At 50.6% G+C, this 19,767-nt stretch overlaps 1 protein-coding gene across 1 annotated transcript; it reads left to right on the top strand.

The window, feature by feature from the left end:
• Positions 1-1,230: 1,230 nt before the first annotated feature.
• Positions 1,231-18,855, top strand: Pmf1 (polyamine modulated factor 1). Its single transcript, XM_059265606.1, has 5 exons — positions 1,231-1,442; positions 12,866-12,971; positions 13,849-13,949; positions 16,731-16,926; positions 18,467-18,855. The coding sequence occupies exons 1-5, from the start codon at positions 1,291-1,293 to the stop codon at positions 18,518-18,520; spliced, it is 609 nt and encodes a 202-aa protein (XP_059121589.1). The 5' UTR covers positions 1,231-1,290; the 3' UTR covers positions 18,521-18,855.
• The last annotated feature ends 912 nt before the right edge of the window (positions 18,856-19,767 follow it).

Raw genomic sequence — 19,767 nt, 5'->3', positions numbered from 1 at the left:
GAAAAAAGAACAGTCAGGAAGGCACCCAAGGCCAGGCCCACTGCAGTTACCAGCCTCATACTGCCAACTTCGGTGAAGCTCCTTCAGGAGCGGCTTCTCTGCCTCCAAGCCTGTGCTGGGGGCAGAGAGGCACAGCGTGTGGAATGGGAAGGTGATGGCCTTGGGAAATGCCATGGTGCCAATTTGGAAGGTGCTAGCTAACTGAAGCCTTCATGGTTCTCACTGCTGCTCCACATTCTTCCGAGGTGTTACGTGTCCTCTTATCCGCCTCCTCTGTACTTAACTCTTATACTCATGGTAGTCTGTATTTGTTTCCTTTGGAACCCTTTACTTTTGTCTCAGCATATTAGTTGTTTTGAGACAGGCTGGGTTTGATTCACTCTGTAGCAGAGGATGCCCTTGAACTCCTGATCCTCCTCCACCTCCTGAGTTCTGGCTTTGCAATATGCTGCCAGGCCCCACTTCCTGCACTTTATTGAGAGAGCCCTCCAGTTTTGTCCGTAATCATCTGAAGGGTGGATCCCACAGATCACTTTGAATCTTTCTGCTCCTCACCTCTACATTAAGAACTGCCAATACAATGGAAGCAAGGACACCCCCAAGGAGAACTATCATGACTTTTGCTCCGTATTGTCTTTCCTCTTTGGTCCTTCCTTACTGGGACAGAGTGTGGACAGCACAAGAGGTTCTTGCTTTTCATGCCTTAGGTTATTTCTTCCTCCTGACTACATTTTCTTGTGTGGTGTATAAATCTCTCCCTCTCCTGTCGCTTCTCTCGTCTTCTTTCCGCTTATTTGAAAGAGTAATACATGTGAAGGTAAAGGCACCTCCCCCATCCAGACCCCTACTTTCCCCCAACGTCAGGGACTAGGATGGGCCAGCGGGCGCCCGTTTTTCCATAACTGGAGAGCAAACAGAAATTTTATCCCTTTGGTCCGTAACCTAATTTAGAAACTAGAAAAGACAGGAAAACTGGAGGGACATGGGGAAGAAAACGTAAGCATTTGATAAAATGGACTCTTGAGGATATTAGCTGCGAATATTCACTTTGCACTGTACGAAATCTTTGAAATGTAATTAAAAGTTTTTATTGAGCCCCTAAACTTCGGCTTGAGAATGTTTTCCCGGCCGGGAACTAAATTATCCGAGGTAGTACGTGTCCTCTGGCCCGCCTCCTCTGGCAACTGCCCCGCCCCATCCGGTCTAGTGATGGGCATTCCCTTGCCTCCAATCAGAGGTCTTGGTGGGAGGGGCTGCAGCAACAATTCATTTTGGCGGTTCAATTTCAACATGGCTGAGGTGAGCCATGGTAATGAGGCCGTGGAAAGGGGGCCTGAGGCCTCGTCTCCGGAATCTGTGCCAGTTGACACGACCATCTCCAGGGTGAAACTCCTCGACACCATAGTGGACACTTTTCTCCAGAAACTAGTCGCCCCCAGGAGGTAGGTGGAGACCAATAGGAGCGAGAAATGGTGGCGGTAGGGCTTGTCCTCGGGATGGTAAATCCCGCGAGATCGGGTTGGTTCGGTCACGTGATCCCGGCGGCTCCTCGAAAGCCTGGCGCCCGGGTTCTCCCTGGGCTTAACCTGCGGAGGTCCCGCTCTCCACCCTCCCGCGAGGCGGCCGCAGCTGGAGCGCGTCTCCTGGAGGGTCATCTGGTTACCTGCGCCTAACGCGCCAGGGCGCCAGTGTGCACAGGGAGCGCTGTGGGCCGCAGTGGAAAGGCGCCGGAGGGTGCTGGACTAACGTAGAGTCAGAAGGAGGAACTTTGTGGCGCTTTAGACTTTCAATCTCATTCCATCTGACGGTTTTAAAGCGAGAGTTTTGCCCCTGATCCCACCACGCCGGCGCCCGGGATACTGATACCCTTGCACCCCGCACCCGTCTTCCATGATCCCTTGACCTCAGTGATTTCCATTTTGTCAGGCTTGGTGGCCCACTTTCGTAATCCCATTTGCTCAGGAGGATCGTGAGTTTAAGGACAGCCTGGACAATTTAACCAGACCCTGTCTCAAAATTCAAAACCGGGCAGGTGGTTCAGCTCAGTAGTCTATGGTTCATTCTTCAATCTAGCGGTGAGGGGAGAGATTTGGGGAAGAATAACACTCCCTTTTTTAAAATGTTAAGTAGAAGCCGGGCGGTGGCGGCGCACGCCTTTAATCCCAGCACTCGGGAGGCAGAGGCAGGCGGATCTCTGTGAGTTCGAGGCCAGCCTGGGCTACCAAGTGAGCTCCAGGAAAGGCACAAAGCTACACAGAGAAACCCTGTATCAAAAAAAAGAAAAAAAAAATGTTAAGTAGAAAAACAACTGGTCCTGGTCCCTTTAGTTAGTTTGTTTTGAGACAACTTTCATTCCATTGCTCAGACTAGCCTGAAACTCACCATGTAGCTAGCACAGGCTGGGCTGGAACTCACTGTAGCCTCCTCAGTCCACCCACTGCTGAAATTACAAGTGTGAGCCGCCACATCCAGATTAAAGTGTGTGTGTTCTTGTGGGTGTGCGTGGATGTGGAGGCCAGAGGTCAACCTCTAGTGGCTTTCCTTGAGAACTTTCCACCATGTTCTTTGAGACAGGGTCCCTCATCACCATGTCGTGAGGCTTGTCAGTTAGACTCAACTGTGTGGCCAGTGAGTTCCCCTATCTCCCTGGTGCTGGTATTATAAGCACATACCATCACACCAGGCTTTTTTACACGTGTTCTGGTGATCCAACTCAGGCCTGCCCCAGGTTCTATTCCCAGCAATCACGTGGTAACTCATAACCAAATGTAACTCCAGTTCCAGGGAATCTGGCACCCTCTTTTGGCCTTCACAGACACCAGGCCACACACACGTAGGCAAAACATCCATACACGTAAAATGAGAAATAAAAATCAATAATTATACCTTCCCAAACCTCAAACCTTGTCCTGATGCTCACAAGGCCAGTATTTTACAATTGAGCTGTCTCTAGCCCCTTAAAGTATATTCTTTAAAGCCCAGATTGGCTTTCCCTACAACTCTGCAGATTAAAAAAAGAAAAACTTGTATGTGTGAGGTATATGTGTACAAGGGTGTGTGTGCATGTGCATGCTGAGGTACCAGAGGGCACCAGGTGCCCTCCTGTGCCCTCCTCTACAACTCTACCTCGTTCTTCTGGGAGCTTGTGGTTTTGGGCTAGGCTGGCAGTCAGCAAGCCCCACAGTCTTCTTCCCCCTTCTCAGTGCTGGGGTTAGAGTGTGTGCGGATTGTGCCTGGCTTTTGTGGGGATCAGGCTTGCCCTGCAAACATTTATTACCACTGAGCCATCTCTCCAGCCCCATCTTTTACATATTTTTAATATAAATATTAGGTTGAGTAAGAAAGTGAAGTCTTTTCTATACTCACAGCCTCCTGGACCTTCAGAAACAGCCATTCTCTTCTTTCTTTCTTTCTTTCTTTCTTTTCTTTTTCTTCAATTTTTAAAGTTAGGCTGGCCTCAGACTTGTGATCCTCCTGCCTCCTCCTCCTTCAGCAAATCTTACTGGCGTGCGCCACCACAACCGGCGGCCATTCTCTTTAGCCGCAGCAAGCAAGGGGCTCCTTTTCTGTGTTTCGTGCCATCTGAACCTGCCAAGAGAGACAGTGCGGGTGGAATTAGTGGAGCCCAGGCCTAAAACCATAATCCTAAACAGAAAAGCCAGGTCTGCCATAGCACACGGTGCAGCCCAGCTGCTTGTCACAGGAGAGTAGAGAGAGCTGTGTGAGCGAGGAGCAATCGACAGCTCCTGAATTCTTACCATGTCCTGATCCAGTCTTGTGGCCGGGGATTCACTATAGTGATGTTGAGCCCAGTGAAAGAGAGCAAACAGCCACTGTGCCTAAGTTGATAGCATCTGAAACTAATGGCAAGGAGGTGAGGGATAGGGCTCAGTGACAGAACACCGTTGAGGCCCTGGATTCTACCTCCAGCTGTGGGGATCCAGAAGAAAATCATACGTAGTAGCGAAGGTGGCATTCAGGAAGCAGTTCTTTACAGAAAGAGTAGTTCTGTGTGTGAGCCACAGGAACTCCTTACCCACTGTACATGCTCAGGTGATCTGGTTGTGGTGAGAATTCGTTTCGGAGTGCCTGGCTCTTCAGTGTAGAGTGTGCTCTGGTCTGGCCTGCTCCGTCCCTCTCCTTCATGTTTCCAGACCACCCACCTTACTGTGTCTTCACTGTCCGCCATCTTCAGGCGGCCATCTCAGTCATGCCTCCTAAACCTACCCTTGGATTGAGGCAAGCATCTTCAAGTGCAGATGGGATCCTGTCTCGGTCCCTGCTTCAAGCCCTTTGGCCCTTTTATAGTTCCTCTGGCGTGAGTCAGTTCAGGTGCTGTTACTCAGGCCCCTCCCTTCCTTGAATGGTGGAGTGTACATTCCAGTTGGCTACATCATGTCCCAGCCCAGTGACTTTGGACAAGCCTTCGTTTGCTAGTTCTTGCTCCTCTGAGCATTGGAGATGACAGTAACGGAACCTGCCTCACAAGGATCTTGTAAGGGTTTGGTGAATGACTTCATGGAGAATGCTTAGGACAGGGCCAGGTACCAGGCAGTCCTCTGGATGTTTCCATGATTACTGCATCTTTGCACACGTGTGTACACAGTGCACTGCCCTTGACTCACTCTACCTGAGCCTCAACACATCTGTTCTTCTGTACATGGAGCCCTACCAGTCTGCCACCCACCTCATAATACCTAATATCCCAAGCTTATTCCCTGAAGGCTTGTCTGTACCTCCGTGTGTGTGTGTGTGTGTGTGTGTGTGTGTGTGTGTGTGTGTGTGTGTTGGTGGGGGGTGGGAGGGTCAAAGGGTAACTTTCAGAAGTCAGCCCTCTCTTTCTACCGTGTGAATCCCAGGGATCAAACTCAGGTCATCGGTCTTGACAGCAATTACCTTTACCCATTTAGCCTTTTTTGAAACATGGTTGCTCGCTAGCCTGAGGCTTGACCATTAGACTAGGTGGTAGACCATCAATCCCCAAGAATCTAACCATCTCTGCCTCCTGATCCCTGGGATTTTTACGTGGGTGCTGGGTACCAAGCTCAGGTCCTCATGTGTACATGGTTTCTCACTCCACAGTTGGAATTGTGCTTTGTGTTTGTTTTATCAAGGTTGGCCTGCCCTGGTGTTACACTGTTAGAGCTCAGTAAGTTGTTTGTGTTTGGTTGGTTAGTGCTTGTTTGTTTTTGAGACTGGGTCTTGTGTAGCTCAGGCTGGTCTTTGCCTCCCAGATGCCGGGATTGTTACGATCTACAAGGTGTATGTCATCATGCCTGGTTTTACTCAGTTCTGAGGGTGAACTCATGGCTTGGTACACTCTAGGCAACTGCTCTACATCACCAACTGGAGAATCCCTTCTAAGGGATCAGAGCAGTTGTAACTGCAGGTGGCATTGGACAGACTGAGTATTTTATAACCCAGCTTCGTCTGTTGTTTTCAGATCCCTGCTGCTTCTGTGCCAGTCGCTGCTTGCCCTCTGGTGGACAAACTATGGAACTGTTGAATCGGGAAGCCCACTATGCATGCATGGCAGCATAAGGCAAGCCTGGCTTTTTTGGTGTGGGTTTTTTTTTTTTTTTTTTTTTTTTTTTGGTTTTTGGTTTTTGGTTTTTGAAGACAAGGTTTCTCTATGTAGCTTTAGAGCCTGCCCTAGAACTCACTCTGTAGCCCAGGCTGGCCTTGAACCCACAGAGATCCACCTGCCTCTGCCTTCCAAGTGCTGGGATTAAAGACGTGTGCCACCAACAGGCTGGTTTTGTTTTTTTGAAACAACGTCTCATTTGGCCCATGCTGGCCTAGAACTCACTATGGCTCTTTCTGCTTCTACATCCTGATAGAGGGCTGCAGGTGTGTACCACCACACACAGCTTCTGGCCCTCTTGGCTCCCTTGGCACTGTGTACACTTGTGATACTGCCCAAGAGTGTTATGTGTTTCTTGTCTGGGCCTCTTTCACCTTTTGGTGTATGTACAAAACAATAGGTTGTATTTGGGCATCTACATAGAGAATCCGAGGACAACTAGGGTTGTATAGAGAGACCTTGTCTCAAAACAAAAACAAAACAAACAAAAACCAGGTTGACAAAGGACTAGCTTTCTCCAATCTCTACAATGAGTGCGCGCTAACAAGTCCAGATCCCCCGCTTTACCCCCCCTTTTCTTTTTTATTACATGGACTCTCTATCACACAGGATAGCCTGGAACTCAGACTGGCCTTGAGTTGTAAATGGTCCTTCTGCCTCTGCCTCTGCCTCTGCCTCTTAAAAGTGCTGGGATTACAGGCATCAGCCACCACACTCGCTCAGCTCTAGAGCCCTGGCTTTTTACATGGGTACTGGCTATCAAACATACTCTTACCTGTGTATGGCAGGCATGTTACTGGCTGAGCCATCTCCCCAGCCTCTGAAGTTACATTTTTGTAAAGTAAAGCCTTAGCTCTTTTACAGCGAATCGTTTATTCTTGATTTTTATTACTGGGCATTGAGCCCTGCACCTCATGCCCCACCACCGAGTTCCATCCCAGTCCCTATCTTGGGTCTTCAGAAAATGAAATGCTGTTTCAGTGAGCTCAGATAATGCATGCCGATTGAGAGAAAATGCTGGGTTAAAATTGGCCACCATATTCACCTCAGGAGTTTCTATATATTTATGGGTGTTTGTTTGTTTTGAGACAGAGCCCTAGCTGAACTAGAGTTCATAGAGATCTGCCTGCCTGTGCTGGGTTACTAAAGGCATTCACACCACAACCAGCCTTTTACTTCTTTCTTATCTATCTATCTATCTATTTATATTTTATGTGTCTTGGTGTTTTGCCTGCATATGTGTCTGTGTGAGAGTTACAGAGAGTTGTGTGAGTTGTCATGTATATTACTTACAAACTGCATGGCCTGTGGGTCAGCTTATTTTAGCTATCTCTTTTAACTTACTTTAACCCATTTCTGTATGTATGTTGCCACGTGGCCATGACATTACCGGTCTGCTGGCATCTTTTTGCTCCTTTGGTGATGGCTGGCATCTCTCTTGACTCTGCCCTTCTTTTTCTCATATCTCTGCTTGGATTTCCTGCCTGCCTCTAAGCTGCCTTGCCATAGGTCAAAACAGCTTTAATTATTAGCCAATGGGAGCAACACATATTCACATCATACAGAAAGACATCCCACAGCACTTGGCCCTTTTTTTTTTTGTTTTTTGAAAACAATATGTTGCTATATAATGCAGACTGGCTTCAAAGTCACTATGTAACTGAAAATCTGTTTTTTCTTTTTCTTTTTCTTTCTTTTTCTTTTCTTTTTTTTCTTTTTTATTTTATTTTTATTTTATTATTTTTTTTTGTTGTTGTTTTCAAGACAGGGTTTCTCTGTGTAGCCCTGGCTATCTTAGAACTTGCTCTGTAGATCAGGCTGACCTTGAACTCAATAAATCAGTCTGCCTCTGCCTCCTGATAAGGGCTGGGATCAAAGGTGTGTACCACCACACCCAGCATCAGAAAATTTTTGTTGTTGTTGTTTGGTTTTTTGAGACATTGTTTCTCTGTGTACCTCTGGCTGTCCTCAAATTCCCCCTGTAGACTATAGGCTAGCCTCAAACTCACAAAGATCCACTTGCCTCTGCCTCCTGATTGCTGGGATTAAGGTGTGTACCACCATGGCCAGCTAGATGCTTTCTCTTAAGAGACAGGGTTTCAGGGGCTGGAGATACAGCTGGAAGGAAGAACACTTGCTTAATGGGTACAAGGTCCCGAGTTTAACCCCCAGCACTGCCAGAAGCAAAGGAAAGAAGAGGGAGCTTTTCCTGTGTTGCTGAGTCTGCCCTCAAACTCCTGCCTCAACTGTGCATAGCTACTTTTATCTAGAAAATTTAAAAGAAGAAAATAAACCTATGATAATGGAATCCAGAAAGCTAGTGTGTATTAAGAGAACTCTATTTAGTAGCTTTGGAAGCCCGAGGCCTTGGACCCCACCTCCAGCTTCCTGGTAATGCTAGGAAGCTTAACTTAGCTTTAAAACTTAGTTTATGGGTTTCTTTGTTGGTGTTTTGAGACAGGTTGTTACTTTGTAGCCCTGGCTGGCCTTGAACTCATGATCCTCCTACTTCTGCCTATTATGTGATGAGGTTATGGATATGTTACCACCATACTGAGCTAGTAATTGGGTTTTGGGTTTTATTTTGTTTTCAGGAGTATCACATCATACAGTCCAGGCTGGCCTGAATGATCCTCCTGCCTCTGCTTCCCAAATGCTAGGGTTACAGATGTGTGCTGTCATGCTTTGTTTTATGTGGCACAGGAGATGGAACACAGGGCTTTGTTTGTGCTAGGCAAGCACTCTGCCAACTGAGATACACCCCAGCCCTAGTAATGAGGTTTAAATTAAGTTACATTTTGTTGTTGTTGTTTTGCTTTGTTTTGTTTTGAGACAGGGTTTCTCCATCCGGTCCTGGCTGTCCTGGAACTTATTAAGACCAGGCTGGCCTCAGATTTGCAGCGATCCCCCTGCTTCTGCCTCCTAATTGCTGGGATCAAAGGTGCACTACCCAGTAATATTTTTCATAGGTGTACACTATCATGCCTGGTTTTCTGCCTCTCTTTCAAAAGGATACCATTTATCCCAGATTGGCCTCAAACTCCTTGTGTAGCAGAGGATAAGCTTGAACTCCTGATCCTCTAGCTTCTAGATCCTGATGGGTGGGATTGTATGCCTGTCCCAGCACAGCTGCATTCTGCTCTGTGGTCCTGGGTTGAACCTAGGGTTTTATGCATACCAGGCAATCACTCTCCCAACTGAAGTGATAGTCATGTTGGGATGCATCCTGCAGCATTGCCTAGAGTTCCAGGAGCCAGAGGATCACCCAGTGTCCTGATGTCATCTTATGTAAAGTCTCCTTAAGAAAAAAAACAACCCCTTCTCCCTCTCCCCCTCCCCCTCCTCCTCTCCCTTTAGTAATAACCAGAGTGGGCTGCATAGTGAGACTATAAAAAACAAACAGGTGGGCCGGAGAGGTGGCTTGTTGCTCTTACAAAGGACTCAGATCTGGTTCCCAGCACCCACGTGGCAGTTCACAACCATCTGTAACTCCAGTTCCAGGGGATCCAGTGTCCTCTTCTGGTGTCTCTCTTTGTGCAACAGGCACATATATGGTGCACAGACATACATGTAAACAAAACACCCATCCATACAAAATGAAAATAATGAAATTTCAAAAGAAAGGGGGAAAGGACAGAGAGTGGTAGAAGGAGACACCCTTCATCACACATGCACATGCGTGCACACTCAAAGAGTACTCTGTATTCCCAATGGCTCCCTGGCTTAGCAGGAGAACTCTGGCCTTCCTTCCCTGGCCTACTCCCCCAGTGGAGGGCAGTGATGCCAGGGCCTCAAGTGTGGTAAGCCCGCTCTATTACTTAGCTGCAGTCACGGTCTGCCTCTCTCTCAGACCATTTTCCTTGGAGATGTATTTATTCTCTGGTGTTGGCTGTGATTGGTAGCCCATAGACAGTGGTATGGGCTGCCTGTAGGGAGGTAGAGATGGCGGTAAACACAGGTGCTCACTGGAGTGGAGCAGTGAGCAGTGTGACAGACTCCCACCATCTAAGGGGAAACAGCTCTTAGGATACTTGATGACTGTGCTCAGATATCAAAAGGACAATTCAAAGGACAGATGCTGGGAACCCTTCCAACCCACAGCCCACAGCAGAGTTCCGGGCATCTTGTTTTGGTCCTGGTCTCCACAGCCACTCAGCCTGTGGCTCTGGAGGAATGGGGGGGGGGGGGGGGCGGGGCGGGGCGGGGGCGGCGGCACATGATACAGCCCAAGGAGGCTGAAATTGAAATGGGGCAATTGTGGCTTACACCAGAGATCCTGTTCCTTTCCACAGCCCACTCCGGCATCCGGGTCAGGCCGGGCATTGCTCCTCAGCTCCACCAGTGGACAGGGCCCAGGGAGGGGTGAAGCAGACTGCCCACAAGGGTCACTTGAGAACTCTTCTATAAATGTGAAGGACCCCAGAAATGTGCACATTTCATAAGAAGGGACACTTTTCTACAGAGTCCCAGGTAGGTGAACTAGGAAGGAAGGTAGTTAGACCAGCACTAACAGCACAGGAAGATACTGGGGAGAGGGAAGGAAGGAGACAGACAGAGACAGAGAGAGACACACAGAGAGAGAGAGAGAGAGAGAGAGAGAGAGAGAGAGAGAGAGAGAGAGAGAGAGAGAGAGTGAGTGAGTGTGTCTGCACACAAGGAGGTCAGAGGATGATGTTGGGTGATTTCCTCAGCCAGTGCTGGTGTGGGAATGGCTTGAATGCCCTGTGGATTTCTTGAAAACTACAGTCAGGGAAGAAAGTGATGTTTTAGAAAACGCCCATGGCCATGTGTTGGCCAAACATAAAATTACAGCATCTTATAAACGCTGTAATGTCCCTGTGGAAAAGTGCTGGAACCTGGATGCCCCACAACAGTGTTGGAGACCAAGCAGTATGGAATCTACACAGACTAGGCAGCTGGGATGAGTTACGGCTGCAGGCCTGCTCCACTCCTAGCTGCCTCTCCCCGCTGGGCCTCAGGTCTGCTGGGGTGGCAGAGCCCTTCTGCTCAGGCCCCCCATGGCTCCTCTGTCTGTGCTTCCTTTATCCTCACAACGGAGCAGTTCTTGGCCTTGACTTTCTCAGTGTGCACAGGCCAGCCAGCTCTGCACCAAAAAAGCATGCTGGCTCATTTTTGTTGTTGTTTGTTTTGAGACAGGGCTTCTCTGTGTAGTTTTAGTACCTGTCCTCGATCTCTCTCTGTAGACCAGGCTGGCCTCGAACTCACAGAGATCCGCCTGCCTCTGCCTCCCGAGTGCTGGGATTAAAGGCGTGCGCCACCACTGCCCGGCTAGCATGCTGGCTCTTAAGGACACACTGCCTGGGTTCAAGTCCTGCCTCCACAACCTCTTCACTTCCGTAAGCCTTGGTTGGCTCCTTTGCGAGTGGGACAGCAGCATCTGTGCTGCCCAGATTGCTCTAGGGATGAAGTACTAAGTGCTTTCTCACATAGCCCCACTGCTGCAGGGCCTAAGACAGCTAGCCAGCTGGCTTCTCAGCTCAGAAGTTTCTTCCTTCCCCTTGGGAGGCAGCTGCTTAGCTTAGAATGTGAAGAAACAATCCAGCAGCAGGACTCAGAGATCCACCTGCCTCTGCCTCCCAAGTGCTGGGATTAAAGGTGTGTGCCGCCACCACTGGCTTTGGTGTGGGCTTTTAAAACCTCAAAGCCTATCCCTAGTGACACACCTCCTCCAACAAGGTCACACCTCCTAATCCTTCTCACACAGTTCCACCAACTAGGGACCAAGTATCAAGACATAGGAGCCTATGGGAGTCATTCTCATCTGTGGTGGTTGGAATGATAATAGCCTCTATAGTCCCCTATATTTGAATGCTTGGTCCCCGGTTAGTGAAACTGTTTGGGAAGGATTAAGGGGTGTGGCACTGGGGGTAGACTTTGAGGGTTTTTTATGAGGCATAGTTTTTGAGACAGGGTTTCTCTGTGTAGCCCTGGCTGTCCTGGAACTCACTATGTAGTCCATGCTGGGCCTCGAACTCAGATCTGCCTGCCTCTGCCTCCTGAGTGCTGGGATCACAGGCCACCCATCGCCTAGCAGCTTTGAGGTTTCAAAAGCCCATGCCAGGCCCAGTGTCTTTCACTCTCCCTCTGCTGTCTGCTTCCCACCATGATGGTCATGGACTTTACTACCCTCTGGAACCATGAGCCCCAAATTAAATACTTTCTTTTCTAAGACTTGTGTTAGTCATGGTGTCTATTCACAACAATAGCACGCTAAGATATCATTCAAATCACCACAACGACCTGCTTCTATTTTTACTGTTTGTTTATTTCAGCAGGGTCTCATGTAATGTAACTTAGGCTGGTCTTGAATTTACTGTGTAGCTGAGGTTGTCCTTGAACTCCTGACCTCTGGCCTCCATCTTCCAAGTGCTGAGATTAGAAATGTGTTCCTGGTTTTAATGCAGTACTGGGAGTCAAACTATGGCTTCATGCATGTGAGGCAAGCCCTCTTCCAGCTGAATCTCCATCTCCAGCCCCATAACCCATTTGGTTTTTTTTTTTTTTTCTTCACATCTTTCAACCTTTCAATAAAAGCACAGCAAACAATACCTCCCCACCCACCACCCGCTTTTCCTGAGTATGGTCTATGAAGCTACAGCTGCACATGGCCAAGACAGGCCAGAGGCCAGGCCAAAACGCCCACTAAAGGGCAATTCCAGCAGGACTTCTCGGTTGGCTCAGCAGGCATTCACACAGCTACCAACAAGACTAACCATGCTTAATAATCCAAGAGAAGCTGAAGAAAAAAGAAGGGAAATCAGGGAGAGAACAGAAAGAAAAGACGCTAACAGCCTAGGAGGGAGCTCCAGTTAGGCCTCATTTGAGGCAGTCCCTGCAGACACCTAGCCCAGGCTGCCCTAACCAGAGCCCCAGTCATCACAGGCCAGTTCCGGACATGCTCAGGACGTGGCTCGAACTGTTGGATTATGTTGTTCAACTACATCAGGTTCTGCCACAGCATTAGGCTTTCCTTCACATCTATCCACCAGGAAGAACTGAGGCACCAGAGCGGCTCTCACTGCTGGGCTGACTTAGAGAGGGGTGAGCTGGCCAGGGAGAGAGAGCTCCTCCAAGGGTAGGTGTCTGAGTGTCTGCCATAACCCATTTGCAAATGCTACCAGAGCCCAGTTTGGAGTGGAAGTGGCCGACCTGTCACTGGAGGACATTGTACCCACAGCCGTTACCCGGGGCTCCATGATAAACACAGAGGTGACTGGCTGGGGCTGCTCACCCCAGGTTTGCTTGTCTCCTTCCTGACAGCTTCGAGAGATTCACCAACTGTTACCAACACTTCCATGAGTTGGATCCTGGGGTGACGCGGAGTGTCTATGACAAGTTTGTGGCTCAGTTACAGACATCCATCCGGGTGAGTGGCACAATGGCCAGAAGGTCCTTTTGCGTAGGGTTCACTCTGTATTCAGCTCCCTCAAGATGGCAGCCTGTTTGCGGTCCCTGTCTGCTCAGCTCCTAGAACTGTCATCCAGTGCCCCCTTACCCTCCAAACAACGTGTGTCTCAGTGCCGCCTTCTCTCCTGGTCCTGTAATATAACTGTTTGTGAGTTGTCTACCAGCCAAGGCGGTGTGAGCTCAGCCAGGGCCCAATGGGCCTCACTCACTTTTGCACGCCCAGCTTCTGAAGCGGCCCTTGATAAACTGAGTAGTATTAGAAATGCCACAAAGGACAGGGCTCCACTCCACTCAGGTCTCACTTACTGTGATGATTGCCCAGTGTGGTGGCGCACACCTTTAATTCCAGGACTCAGGAGGCAGAGGCAGGCGGATTTCTGTGAGTTCAAGGCCAGCCTGGTCTACACATGAGAACCTTCTCAAAAAGGAAAAAGGAGTTCCCATGATGTTCCTAGAGAGTCAGCCGTCTGTGCTGTTGCTCCAGGACGGTGTTAAAACAGGTACCTGGTATAGAGACAAGAGAGTCGCAGCCTCTGGAGTTTGCCCTGTGTAGCCCTGGCTGGCCTTGAACTCACAGAGACATGCGTGCCTCTGCCTCTGGACTGCTAGGATCAAAGGCATCTGCTACCACTCTTTACATGCAGTTTCTTTTTTAGTGTTTGCTATTTTATATTTTCTTGGGTTAATTCTAAAAACCACACATTGTAGAGAAATTAGATTATTCAGGAGAGTGATAAAAATTAGCCAAAGTCTTCCTCAGTGCTGTTAGCAGCTCAGCATGTTTCCACTGAGAGCATGCATGAAGTCCTCACAGCTCTTTCTTCTCTTCTGCTCAGGAGGAAATCTCAGAAATAAAAGAGGAAGGGAACCTGGAAGCTGTCCTCAACTCCCTGGATAAGATCGTAGAAGAAGGCAAAGCCCACGGAGAGCCAGCCTGGTGAGACCAGGTAGAGGGTACTTGAGCAGGGTGCTTCAGTGTCTGGAAGAAGACCAGTTCTCACCCGTGTCTGAGTTCCTGGCCTCCTGGCCTCTGAAACGGGACCGTTCGAGGCTTCCTGGGACCCCCAGGACCTTACAGGAGCAAGCAGAGGTGGGGCTCCGAGGGCCAGGATTAGGTGACCAGTCACGTGGCTTTCATTCATGTGTTCGTGCCACACTTAGGAAGCATGGGCTGTCTCAGTGTGTTCAGTGCCACACTTAGGAAGCATGGGCTGTCTCAGTGTGTTCAGTCGTGAACAAGCTGCCCTCGGCAGCTGGCATTGCATTGGCCAGCATGGCTGTCTGGTCTGCCGTGTGCTGGACAGAGAAGTGGTGACTGGGGTGAGGAAGGCAGGAGACGGTCATGACCAGAGTGGCCTGGGCTCCAGGAGACTTCCTCTGCCTCCCCTTACCTTACCTACAGCTCCCAGGCTACACAGTTGGCATGTCTTTTTATTATTCTGTTGTATTAGGCACTGAACGCAGGGCCTGGGGCAGGCTAGGCAGAGGTCTACTGCCTTAGCCCTGTTTCTACGTTTTCTTTTGGTACAGGGTCTCGCGGAGTTCCCTCAGCTGGCAGCTCAGTGATCATGAGTACTGGCTGCTACTCCAAAGCACCAGGGTTTGGTACCCAGCACCCGCGTAGCTGCTCACCCTCAACTCCAGTTCTGGCCCCACCAGCACTCATGTAGCGCACATACATAGATGCAGGCAAAACTCCATCCACATAAACAAGTTCTTTTTCAAGTTCCTTCGGCTGGCCTTGAACTCGCTGGTTCAGGGTGACTGATCTTGCTGCTGCTGTTAAGATAGGTCTGTTTTCTGGAACGAATGTTTGTCTCTGCACCTCTCTCATGCCTGGTCTATCAGAAGAGGGCAGCAGATCTGACTGGAGTGACCGACAGTTGGGAGCCTCCATGTAGGTGCCGGGAATCAGACTCCAGGTCCTCTGATTGCCTTAACACCTGAAACATCTCTCCAGCCATAGCCTAGAAAGTGTGGGTTTGTTTGGAGACAGGGCCTAGATAGCCCTGGCTGGCCTGGAACTTATTGTGTAGACTAGAAATCATAAAGATGCCTGGGATTAAAAGCGTGCACCACCATGACTGGCCTGTAGGCTGTGAACCTTGACTCCTGCCTTAGCCTCTCAGGTACTGTGGACTGCTATGGACCACCAGGCCCAGCCTGGATATCTTTTCTTTTACTTGTCCTTAAAAAAATGAATGATTGGGCTGGGCGGTGGTGGCGCACGCCTTTAATCCCAGCACTCGGGAGGCAGAGCCAGGCAGATCTCTGTGAGTTCGAGGCCAGCCTGGGCTACAGCGTGAGTTCCAGGAAAGGTGCAAAGCTACACAGAGAAACCCTGTCTCCAAAAAACAAAAAACAAAAAACAAAAAAAACAACAAAAAAAAGAATGATTAGGGCATGGTTCAGGATGGACAAGCAGGTGGGGGGGGGGAAGGCTGGGGTCAGCATGTGACTTGGGCCTGGGACTAGAGTGTCTGGCCCTTCTCCCTGTGATGGGCTGTCAGAGGTGGCCCACCATCCAGGTGAAGTACCAAGTGGATGCTTGGCTGAGGGACCTCTGGCTCTCTCAGCCCAGAGAGTGCCCAAATAGTCAGCACAGCTGCTCCAAGCCTGCACCTCTCAAATTTTAAAATTACATTTATTCTTTGGGGGTGTATCCCACAGAACATGTGTAGGGGTCAGAGGACAGCTGAAATTTTATAACTGAAGGAATTCGTAGAAGAACCTGCAGTAGTCTTTGCTCATTGACTAATCTCGCTCCCTAAAACACCTTCCCTTATCAGTCTATACTTAATAGCTCTCACAGGGCCTCTAAGAGGCTGGGCCCTCTCTGAGGAGGCACCCAGTCTGGGAAAGGTCACCCTGCCTCCCCCCAGTTCTCCCTAACTCATAGTCCGTTGGGGTAATGTACCAGCACGGACTCGTGGTCATAAGGACAGAGGCAAGGTCTGGAGAGCCACTGTGAATTCTAGGGTGCTGGAGATGGGTGTGTGGAGGAGCAGGCTGTGTGGGGAGCTGAGGGAGGAGGCCTGGAGGGGTGCCTGCCTGTAGGCAGGGAGGCTGAGGGCCAGGAAGTCAGAGTCCCATCGGAAACAGATTCAAGAGGTAGCAGGGATCCCAGAAGAGTCCTAGCTTAGCTCAGGACTTGAAGTAGGACTGTTACTGGTTAGGTTTAGAGGTAGAAGCCTCCTGTACATTATATTCCTCCCTCCGTGTCCCCTGGAAACCATGTGCTGTAGAGGAAATTCTAAACGGCCTTATTAAATAAGAAACACAGCCAAATACAGAGTTAAAAGCCCAAGAGACCAGAGCACTAGCTAGCCTTTAGCTTACCACTTGCTGCTGTCCTTCCCCTGAGAGAGAGACTGTCTCCAGTGTGACCTGTCTTTTTATTGTCTTTCTGTTCTACCTTCTCATTGGCTCTAAACCCAACCACATGATTTCCTCGTCACTGCCTGTCTATACAGACCTCCAGGTCTCTATGGTTGGTACTGGGATTAAAGGTTCGGGTCACTGCTTGGCCGTGTCCTTGAACACACAGAGACTCTGCCTGCCATGTGATTGGGATTAAGGGCGTGTGCCATCACCGCTGGACTTCTGCTAAATGGCTTGCTTTTAGCTCTGATCCCCAGGCAACTTTATTTATTAACATACAAATAAAATCACATTTCAGCACAAGTAAAATATCACCATACTGTGCCCCTCTGTCCAGGCGACCCAGTGGAATCCCAGAGAAAGACCTGTGCAGCGCCATGGCACCCTACTTCCTGCAGCAAAGAGACACCCTGTGCCGCCGGGTGCGGAAGCAGGAGGCCAAGAACCAGGAACTGGCCGATGCCGTCCTGGCCGGGCGCAGGCAGGTGGAGGGACTGCAGCAGCAGGTCCAGGCCCTCCAGCAGGCATGGCAGGCAAGTGCTGGCCTTTGCCGGTTTTCTCCATCTCGGGGCCCTGGCTGGTGGCTTCCTCTCTCCCAGCCGAAGGGATCCCATGGGGAGCGGGCTGTGCCCACAGCACCTTTGATGGGACATGCGAGGTTGGCTCCTCAGTGCTTGTGCTGAAGTCCAGTCACAGCACATGTTCCTATGCAGCTGCTAAGTGAACGCAAGCAGAGAGGGCGAGAGCCTGGGCCTCTGTCCGGGTGGAGTCCACCCGCTGAGGCCAGTGGTGCAGCCTCTGCTGCATGCAGGCAAGCAGTGTCCTTAAACAGAAGGACCCCAGAAGGACAGGGGTTGGAGTCCCAGCACTCACGTGGGGGCTCACAACTGTCATAACTCCAGTTCCAAGGGATCTGTCACCCTCTTCTGGACAGTATGCACATTTAAAAAATAAGTAAATAAAAAGGCTCCAGAGCTTCCGGTGCTTGGAAACATGTGCCAGGAAGTGTGTGTCCCTTGAGAGAACAGTCAGCTTCTGAAATCGGTCCCAAGGGACTTTGAGGTAGTGGAGCTGGGTGGTGCAAGTGTTAGGTGTGACTGGAGTAGTGAGAGCGCTTCTTTTTGTTGTTGTTTTCGAGACAGGGTTTCTCAGTGTAACAGCCCTGGCTGTCCTAGAACTCACTCTGTAGACCAGGCTGGCCTCGAACTCAGAGATCCACCTGCCTCTGCTCCCCGAGCCCTGGGATTAAAGGCCTGCAATCGCTTCTTAGTGGCTTCAGATGGGGTTCTAAATGTCTCTGGAAGGCCCGAGTGTCACTGTTACTTCTGGGGCCTCTTCATCCGCTATAGAGCTGCCCGGTCTGTGCCTAACAGTGGACAGCCACTTGCTGAGGCTCGTGGTGCCCAGGTTCCTTCTGGTTTGCTCTTCTGCAGCCTGCCCTAGGTTGGGACAGGTAGCCACAGGTGGTAGACCTGTCCCCGTCCCCTCCAGTCTCCCAGTGCTTGTTGGTCCTTAGGTACTTGGAGCCACCTTGCTGGATCCTCAACCCCTCCATCCCTAGGAGGCTCTTAGCACTCTTGTCTCCCTGGATAACAAACTGTCCAAACCGTGGTCCCCGAACCTGTCAGCTCTGTTCCCATAGCCTCACTCCAGCCCAGCTTCCATCCTGGCCTTGTCTGAAATGCAGCCGCTGGACCGGATGTTCAGTGTTGACCCTATGTGCGAGCCTCAAAACCTCTTTCACTGTCTCGGTGCTCAGTGATTGAGCGTTACCCAGCATGCCCTGGGGTCCACTTTCAGCCTGCGGGGAAAGAATTTCTCCAGTGAAGGCAAAGGAGCTGGAGCCACTTGGGAGTCCTTGTTGGACATGGATTCTGCTCTGGAGAGGCCCAGCAGAGGTGGCCAGGGCATCCAGATGGCCAGGAATACTACTGGGTGGCAGGGACTTCCTGCTTGTCTTTGTCCTGTGACATGAGCCACAGACCCAGCCACATTGTTCTAGGGACCTGGGCTGGGAAGGGGCCTGGGGTGTGCTTTTCTCATGCCCCACACATCTCCTCTCTTTGGTTTCAGGCTCTTCACAGAGAGCAGAAGGAGCTGCTGTCAGTGCTCAGGGCACCTGAGTGAGGAGCCACTGGGCCCCAGAGCAGAGGGCAGTCATGGTCTTGTGGAAGGCCTGTGGAGCCAGCTCCCCATCCCCACTGCTTAGTTCTGGCGGGGTCACCCACACATACCTTCAGACTCCTGCCGCCGCCCCACCCTGGGCATCAGACACCAGCTTTGTCTCCCGGAGCTGCAGCCAGCCTTGCCCCCCACCCTCCTTCCGGTTGGTTCCCCAGCCCCCCTGCACTGGACGGGATAGTGTTTTCAGTATGCTCTGATTGCTGCCTTGCTGGCCAGCCCAAGGGCCCCTGCCATGTTCTCCCCACATCTGTAAATAAACTTCCTCTCCTGCACTGTAATCTGTGAGGATGCTTCCTCGCCAGGCGTCTGGGGTCAGGAGCACTTCTGGGCTCCGGAGCTCTGTCTGCAGTCGGGACATGGGTCTGAGGATTCTGGAAGCCTGCAGGCTAGGGAGTGGGTTGTTTGGATCACCCTGTGCAGGATGGCAGCAGGACCCAGGACCATTGGGTTCCCCGAGGTCAGGATGAGCTGTCTGTGCAACCAGGGCTGCCCTGTGCTGCTCTTTGGGGCACAGAGGATGTGAGGAGGCCTGTAGCACCGCTGAACACTTAACCTTGTTTCTCCCACCGCACTCTTCCTCAGCCAGGCCCACCAAGAAGAGACATTCTTCTCTCCTGCCCGAGAGCTTCAGCTTAACCCAAGGGCTGCTTGTGTAGATCTGTCTGAGGATCCCTGAGGACAGGAGACCCCAAGGTGGTCTCTGCACTGCCCCTCTCCCCATAACCGCCTGGGCACCACTCCAGAAAGTTCCAGAGTTTATGCCTCTGGGTGCTCTGCTTCCTGCTTACCTGGCCAGAGTCATCCTGCGCTGTCACCTGTCACCATTCTGAATTCAAGCTGGTGGCTAGGTGACCAAAGACAGGTCAGGGACAGGTGTAGGGTGTAGCAGGTCTTTAACCCCAGCACTCTGGAGGCAGAGGCAGGCAGATCTCTGAGTTTGAGGTCATCCTGATCTATATCCCCAGACTATCTCAAAAAAACCAAGAGGTCAGACAGGTCACTTTCTCATTCTCCGCCCCACCCCCACCCAAGCTGGGAGACAGTGGTGGCTCATGGGAGACGGGCCTTAGGCTAGGATGCTGTCCCTGTGAAGACGGTCTTTGTCACCTGGCTCACGGGAGAGCAGGCCCTATCTGAGGTTGACACTACCCTGGCAGGATGGAGACCACAGGGTGAGGACCCAGACTTGC

The sequence above is a fragment of the Peromyscus eremicus genome, chromosome 6 (genome assembly GCF_949786415.1).
Source record: "Peromyscus eremicus chromosome 6, PerEre_H2_v1, whole genome shotgun sequence".
In the NCBI taxonomy this organism is placed as follows: Eukaryota; Metazoa; Chordata; class Mammalia; order Rodentia; family Cricetidae; genus Peromyscus; species Peromyscus eremicus.
Note: the sequence above shows the minus strand (reverse complement) of the source record. Positions and strands in the feature narration are given on the sequence as shown.

Bases quoted from the DNA above. Each gene is read 5' to 3' on its own strand.
- Pmf1 (XM_059265606.1), top strand. From the start codon at position 1,291: ATGGCTGAGGTGAGCCATGGTAATGAGGCCGTGGAAAGGGGGCCTGAG. The intron at 12,972-13,848 runs GTGAGTGGCACA...TCTTCTGCTCAG, and splicing joins AGTTACAGACATCCATCCGG to GAGGAAATCTCAGAAATAAA. The intron at 13,950-16,730 runs GTGAGACCAGGT...CCCTCTGTCCAG, and splicing joins GCCCACGGAGAGCCAGCCTG to GCGACCCAGTGGAATCCCAG.